Source organism: Colobus angolensis, unplaced genomic scaffold (genome assembly GCF_000951035.1).
Source record: "Colobus angolensis palliatus isolate OR3802 unplaced genomic scaffold, Cang.pa_1.0 Scaffold244, whole genome shotgun sequence".
Lineage (NCBI taxonomy): Eukaryota > Metazoa > Chordata > Mammalia > Primates > Cercopithecidae > Colobus > Colobus angolensis.
In genome coordinates, this window is record NW_012115644.1 from 3,828,057 (window position 1) to 3,836,105 (window position 8,049).

The 8,049-nt window shown below is 39.4% G+C and overlaps 1 protein-coding gene across 2 annotated transcripts in view; it reads left to right on the forward strand.

The window, feature by feature from the left end:
* Window positions 1-8,049, forward strand: part of SEC24B (SEC24 family member B) — a 94,367-nt gene that overhangs the window by 82,023 nt on the left and 4,295 nt on the right. For both annotated transcript variants that reach the window (XM_011945748.1, XM_011945749.1), the window contains exons 19-22: window positions 1,686-1,861; window positions 2,788-2,925; window positions 4,046-4,150; window positions 5,005-5,097. In XM_011945748.1, coding sequence (XP_011801138.1) covers window positions 1,686-1,861; window positions 2,788-2,925; window positions 4,046-4,150; window positions 5,005-5,097 — 512 coding nt within the window. The remainder of the gene's footprint in view (window positions 1-1,685; window positions 1,862-2,787; window positions 2,926-4,045; window positions 4,151-5,004; window positions 5,098-8,049) is intronic.

Consider the following 8,049-nt stretch of genomic DNA (forward strand, 5'->3'; position numbering starts at 1 on the left):
ACTGAAGCAGTAGGATCACTTGACTACAGGAGTTCAAGACCAGACTCGTCAATGGGGTGAGACCCTGTCTGTATTAAAAATACAAAAATTAGCTGGATGTGGTGGTGCACACGTGTGGTCCCAGCTACTCAGCAGGCTGAGGCAGGAGAATCTGTTGAACCCAGGAGGCAGAGGTTGCAATCAGCCAAGATCGTACCACTGCACTCCAGCCTGGGAAACAAAGGGAGACTCTGTCTTGGTGGCCGGGGAGGGGGGGAAGAAGGATTTAATCAGATTCTCTTGAATATTTAACTAAAATCAAAAGCTTGTATATCAGATTTCTTTCTTAATTTTAACTTTTTTTTTTTTTTGAGACGGAGTGTCACTCTGTCGCCCAGGCTGGGGTGTAGTGGCCGGATCTCAGCTCACTGCAAGCTCCGCCTCCCGGGTTTACGCCATTCTCCTGCCTCAGCCTCCTGAGTAGCTGGGACTACAGGCGCCCGCCACCTCGCCCAGCTAGTTTTTTGTATTTTTTAGTAGAGACGGGGTTTCACCGTGTTAGCCAGGATGGTCTCGATCTCCTGAACTCGTGATCCACCCATCTCAGCCTCCCAAAGTGCTGGGATTACAGGCTTGAGCCACCGCGCCCGGCCCAATTTTAACTTTTGTTTTTGATTCAGGGATATGCAGGTTTGTTACGATGGGATCATTTGTACCTCAAACCTCAGGATTCATATTTTTTAGGTATAATTTTATATATGGATTTTGAATTAATTATGCCATAACCAATTGTTTTTTAGTATAATTTTATTTTTAGTGGTTGGGCATATATTTTATAGGTTATCCCTATTTTAATAGAATATATTATTGTAGAAAAATAAGTTTCACATTATCTGTCTCTTCAATGGCTGCATGAAAACTTGTGTTTATTTTTCCCATTCACAAAATTTGTTGGCTTGGAATGCTTTACAAAAATTGTAGAGGATCACAAGGTATAATTCAGATTGCAGAAATTACATTGGTTGAGCAGAAAAAAATGATACATGTGACTTGGCATTTGAGTAATGGAAACCTTTCAAGGCTTTTGCATAAGTAAATGGAAAATATATATTTCATTAATGTCAACAGGGGCTACATGTTTTGGGGTTTTTTTGTTTTGTTTTGTTTTTAGACAGGGCCTTGCTCTGTTGCCCATGCTGGAGTGCAATGGCACAATCACAGGTTACTGCAGCTTTGACCTCCCAGGCTCAAGCAATCCTCCTACTTCAGTCTCCCAAATAGCTGGGACTGCAGGCACATGCCACTGTGCCCAGCTAATTTTTTTATTTTTTGTAGAGACAAGATCTCACTATGTTGCCTAATCTGGTCTTGAACTCCTGGTCTCAAGTGATCCTCCCACCTTGGCCTCCCAAAGTGCTTGGATTACAGGCATGAGCCACCATGCCCAGGCTAGCTAAATGTTTTTAGACTTAAGAGATTAAAACAAAAATGTCCAAAAGAATCTAGACTTGTTCTGATTGTCACATTTATTTCAGAAAAAAATGTGTAAGAAGACACTTGAAATGAGGGAGCAGGTGAAATACATTTTTCCATCCTAAAATCTTAGCTGAATTTTGTTTCTTAAATAATGCATATCAATTTTCTCTCTTATAGTGCCCATTGGATTCTAATGGTTTAAAATACCTTTCACTTTGGTTGCTTTATAGCTGTGGATCGGTCCATTTCATCAAGTCTATCAGATGCAAGAGATGCCTTAGTGAATGCTGTAGTGGACTCATTGTCTGCATATGGCTCAACTGTCTCAAATTTACAGCACTCTGCATTGATGGCACCCAGCTCCCTCAAGTTGTTTCCTCTCTATGTTTTGGCCCTTCTCAAACAGGTAGCTTTTTTATACATTGATATATTTAATATTGTTTTTTAAAATTCTCAGATATTTATATGAAGAAAGGAAATCTAGGTTGTCGTTTTCTAATGCTTAACTAGAGGATTATTCACTTTGGCATTGAAAGGGTTTTGAAGAATAGAAAAAGATCAATGGGGCCGTGCATGGTGGCTCACCTCTAATCCCAGCACTTTGGGAGGCCGAGGTGTGCGGATCAACTGACGTCAGGAGTTCGCAACCAGCCTGGCCAACATAGTCAAACCCCTTCTCTACCAAAAATACAAAAATTAGCTGGGCGTGGTGGCACGTGCCTGTAATCCCAGCTACTCTGGAGGCTGAGGCAGGAGAATTGCTCGAACCTGGGAGGCAGAGGTTGCAGTGAGCCAAGACCACGTCACTGCACTCTAGCCTGGGCGACCGAGCAAGACTCCGTCTCAAAAAAAAAAAAGAAAGAAAAGATCAGTGGAAAATGAAGGTATACAAATACGTGATGACTTTAGTGAAACCATATTCTCTCTTCTTTAATGTGTGTGAGCAGTTTGCATAATGGTGCAGTCACATAGCTCACTCTTAATACGTCCTTCTGGAAAGAGACTCTTGAAGGACAGGAACTAATATTTATCAAGCATCTTTCCATGTCTCTGGCACCATAAAAGGTGTCACTGCATCATTTTATTTAATCCTTTCAACAACCTAAAGAGGTATTATTTTCCCTGTTTTTCTCATGATGACAATATAGCTCAGAGGAGCTAGGTAACTTGTTCCAGCATCACATACCTGTTAAATGTCAGAGCTGAGAATTGAATCCAGGTCTGTCTGATTTAAAGGTCATGCTTTTTCCATGATTGATAGTGTATATTTGTTTTAATATTTGTCCACCATATTTGTGTTTTACTTGAAAACATTTATCTTTTTCCTTGTAGAAAGCATTTAGAACGGGTACAAGCACACGGCTGGATGATCGTGTATATGCCATGTGTCAGATAAAGTCTCAGCCACTTGTTCATCTAATGAGAATGATTCATCCCAACTTATACAGGATAGACAGATTGACAGATGAGGTATGCATTTTAGTGCATTTGAAATTTTTAAATTTGAATATATTTGAGTGTCTTGTTCTACAGCTAAGATGACAATACACTATCAACTGATTTTTCTTTTTAACTCTTTTCCCCCTTGTGGTAGTAATACATTAAAGAAGGACACTGGCTGTGGATCTGATTGGAAGGCAGGACTCTCAGATACCATCAGTGGTTAAGGAGTTTTAAAAAATGGTTTCGCATTGGAAGTAATTTGTCTTGTAGGTTTGGTTATAATATGTATTACAAAGCTAAGTTCTAGAGTGGACATTTCCATTTATATTTGGTAGATGTTGACCGCTTCTCTTTTTTTCCTTTTTTTTAAATTTTATTTTAAAGACAGAATCTTGCTTCGTTGCCCAGGCTGGAGTGCAGTGGTGAGATCTCGGCTCACTGCAGCTTCTGCCTTCCAGGTTCAAGCAGTTCTCCTGCTTCAGCCTCCCGAGTAGCTGGGATTACAGGCACATGCCACCACGCCTGGCTAATTTTTGTAATTTTAGTAGAGACAGGGTTTCACTATATTGGCCAGGGTAGTCTCAAACTCCTGACCTCAAGTGATCTGCCCGTCTCGGCCTCCCAAAGTTCTGGGTTTACAGGCATGAGCCACCATGCCTGGCCAATACTGACTTCTTTTGATAAGATCATTTGCAATTTTGATTATATAGTAAACCAAATCTGGTATCCAGTAATAATTTTAATGTGCAAATATGTAGTGTCTTTTATCTTCCCCATGTGAAAACTGTATTCTTTGGAATTAGTATTAATTCCAAACATAATGTTATGTTGCCAAAGAAATGTTAAAAAGTAGCTGGCTATGCATCAGAGCCAATAGTCACACTTGTAATATATTCTGACCCCACTTTAAAAGGGAAGGGAATGTGACTGATCATTTTATGTATTCATGTTTTTACTTTTTAAATTTGAATACATTTGAGTGTGTTGATTCTACAGCCAAGGTAGTAGCATATAATCAGTATTTTTTATATCATGCGAACTCTGAAGTGTTATTTTCCAGTGCTTCATAAAGGATTAGTGACCATTAGCCCCCAAACTGCGATGATAGTAATGTAATCTCATTCACATTCTGTCTTTTTCTTTTCAGGGTGCAATACATGTTAATGACAGGGTTGTACCACAGCCACCTCTTCAAAAATTGTCTGCAGAGAAGCTGACAAGAGAAGGTGCTTTCCTTATGGACTGTGGCTCTGTAAGCACCCTCTACTGGCAAAGCTTAACACTGTTTGAGCTGACCAAAAATAAAGAAACACTTCTAGGGTCCAGCTCTTATCACAGAGCAGGCAGTGAAAGGTGCATTAGGATTAGGAGCTGAAATTGGTAACTGGCACTAGAGGTCAATTTACTTTAAACTTTTCTATTTGGACTTCATTTTATACTGATGTTATTGATACTTGCATTAATAATACTGATAGAGTAATACATTTTAATATAGATTATTTACTGTCATCAATTATGTATACTTGATGAAGAGAACTAATGAGGTAAATTCCTATCTTCAGGGACTTTACCATCTAGAGTCTAGAATTTAAAAGTATTTCAAGAGTTTATCTAGTTCAACTTACATCCATTGTCAGAAATCTAATTAATGATTAGGAGTTCAAGAGAAATCACTGGGCAGGGGTAGTTGTTGAAGGGTGTCAGAATGGTTAAGATGGCTTCAAAATGATGCCTTATGAGCAGAAAAAGGATTTGGATAGCCACAGAAGAGGGAGAAATGCATGAGTGAAAATACACAGACAGTAATGAAATAGTGGATGGGAAATACATTGAGTCAGTTATACTGATTAAAGGATTATATTTTTATTGGGAAAATAACTGCAAAAGGTAAAATATATTTTATGGGAAGCCTTAACATTTAATCAAAGAAGATGTGAACCACTCTGGATTCTTACATATAGATTCACAATGTAACAGTTATAGATTTCCTTTTTACTCTTATGTTTGGTCCTACCTTATTTGAGGTGATAGTTTCGAGAACATTAGCTAAAATGAATTCTCTTGACCATTAGGGAGTTTTAATGTTTTGTTGCTTTTTGTTTTTAGGTTTTCTACATTTGGGTTGGGAAAGGCTGTGACAATAACTTCATAGAGGATGTGCTCGGATATCCTAATTTTGCATCAATACCACAGAAAATGGTCAGTGGATTTTATACACCTATAACTTTTTGTTTGCTCGTTTTTTTTTTATTGATGTAAAATTCATGTAATATTCACCATTTAAAAATGTACAGTTCAGTGGTTTTTGGTATTACACAGTGTTTTACAACCATTACCACTATTTAATTTCAGAACATTTCTGTCACCCTAAAAGAACCCCATTCTCCCAGTTCTTCCCTATCCCTGTCCCCAGGCAACTAGTAACCTCCTTTCTATCTCTGGGTTTGCCTGTTATGGATACGTTATATAAATGGTAATACATGGCCTTTTGTATTTGGCTTCTTTCACTTTCTGTAATGTTTTTAAGATTCATTCATGTTGTAGCTTGTATTAGTAGTTTATTTTTCTAGACAGCGTCTTGCTTTGTCACCCAGATTGTAGTGCAGTGGCTCAATAATGGCTTACTACAGCCTTGACCTCCCAGACTTAAGTGGTCCTCCCACTTCAGCCTCCTGAGTAGGAATCAGTAGTACTTATATCAAAATAACTTTCAAATGGATCAAACATTTAAACATAAAAAAGGAAACCATGCAGATCACTAGGAGAAATATTTGTGAATTTTTTTTTTATAGTATTAGGCCAGGCACAGTGGCTCAAGCCTGTAATCCTAGCACATTGGGAGGCTGAGGCCGGCAGATCACGAGGGCAGGAGATTGAGACCATCCTGGCTAACATGGTGGAACCCCGTCTCTACTAAAAATACAAAAAAATTAGCCGGACGTGGTAGCAGGCGCCTGTAGTCGCAGCTACTCGGGAGGCTGAGGCAGGAGAATGGCGTGAACTCGGGAGGCGGAGCTTGCAGTGAGCCGAGATCGCTCCACTGCACTCCAGCCTGGGCAACAGAACAAGACTCCATCTAAAAAAAAAAAAAAATTAAAATTGGTAAGGCTTTTGTGTGTGAGTCAGTGATTCAAAAGATCAATAAATCTGAAAGCACAAATATAAAACATTTCTATTTGGTAAAAATAAATAAATAAAGCCAAAATGCAAACGACAAAATCTTAAGATTATCTGTAACTCATAAGACTGAAAACGGGTTAACTTCTCTATAAAAAACTCTCTTCCCTCAGCCTCCTGAGTAGCCAGGACCGTGGGAGTGTGCCACCACAGTTGGCTAATTTTAAAACTTTTTTTTGTAGAGATGGAGTATCCCTGTGTTGCCCAGGCTAGTTTTGAACTCCTGGGCTCAAGCAGTCCTCCTGCCTTGGCTTCCCAGAGTGCTGGGATTACAGGTGTGAGCCACAGTGCTTGACCAGTGTGTTCTTTTTTACGGCTGAAAAATAGTCCATTGTATGGACATACCACATTTTGATCATCCACTCATCCATTGGTGAATATTTCAGTTGTTTCTACTTTGGGGCTATTGTGAAAGGGCTACTATGAATGCTTGTGTACGAGTTTCTGTGTGAACATATGTTTTCAGGTCTCTTGGGCATATCCCTGGGATTAGAATTACTGGGTCACATGATAACTCTATGTTTAACTGTTTGAGGAACTGCCAAACTGTTTTCCAACAACTTTAACTTCGGATTTAAATTATTTTGCTGGGCCGGACATGGTGGCTTACACCTGTAATCCCAGCGCTTTGGGAAGCCAAGGCGGGCGGATCACGAGGTCAAGAGATCAAGACCATCCTGGCCAACATGGTGAAACCCCGTTTCTATTAAAAAATACAAAAAAAATTTAGCCGGGTGTGGTGGTGGGTACCAGTAGTCCCAGCTACTTGGGAGGCTGAGGTAGGAGAACCACTTGAACCCAGGAGGCGGAGGTTGCAATGAGCCGAGATTACACCACTGCACTCCAGCCTTGGTGACAGAGCAAGACTCGGTCTGGAGAAAAAAAAAAATGGTGGCTGGGCGCGATGGCTCATGCCTGTAATCCCAGCGCTTTGGGAGGCTGAGGCAGGCAGATGACGAGGTCAGGAGATTGAGACCATCCTGGCTAACACGGTAAAACCCCGTCTCTACTAAAAATACAAAAAAAAAAAAAATTAGCCAGGTGTGGTGGCAGGCGCCTGTAGTCCCAGCTACTCGGGAGGCTGAGGCAGGAGAATGGCATAAACCCTGGAGGCGGAGCTTGCAGTGAGCTGAGTTCCGGCCACTGCACTCCAGCCTGGGCTACAGAGTGAGACTCCGCCTCAAAAAAAAAAAAAAAAAAAGTAAGTTTGCTTATACTAAACACAAATTTTTCAGTAGGATTTTACTGAATTATGCTAACCAGTACTAAGGAAATATGATTCTGAAAACAGACTTGTATAATTAATTAATTGAAAGGGAAAGCTGCCCTACCTTATTGTTAGATAATGTAAATATGTCCTTTTTCCTGAAATTAATATAAATTCAGTGTAATCCTTATTACAATCTGTCATTGTTTGATTTTTTAAAAAAAATTGACAAATAATCCAAGAGTTCATTGTTAAAACTCAACAAATGAGGATAATAAGGAAACGAAAAGGGAGAATAATGTCATCAAAGGGGGAAATATATGAAAAATAAATTCTAAGTAAAATAGTAAACCTTATTCTAAAGCTGTAGTTACTTAAGTACCATGATACTGGCACAGTAAACAGATCAGCGGAACAGAATAGAGTTCAGAAACAGGTCTAATTAATGAAAAATACAGTGTGGTAAAGATTGCATTTAAATTACTGTGGGGAAATGGAATATTAGAAAAATAATCTTGGGACCACTGATTAGTCATTAAGGGAAAAAAAAGACGATATTTACCTTATTCCTTACATCAAAATGACTTTCAAATGGATCAAACATTTAAATGTAAAAAAGGAAACCATGCATATCACTAGAAGAAATATTTGTGAATTTTTGTTTTGTTTTGTTTTGTTTTGGAGATGGAGTCTCGCTCTGTCGCTCAGGCTGGAGTGCAGTGGCGCAATCTCAGCTCACTGCAAGCTCCGCCTCCTGGGTTCACGCT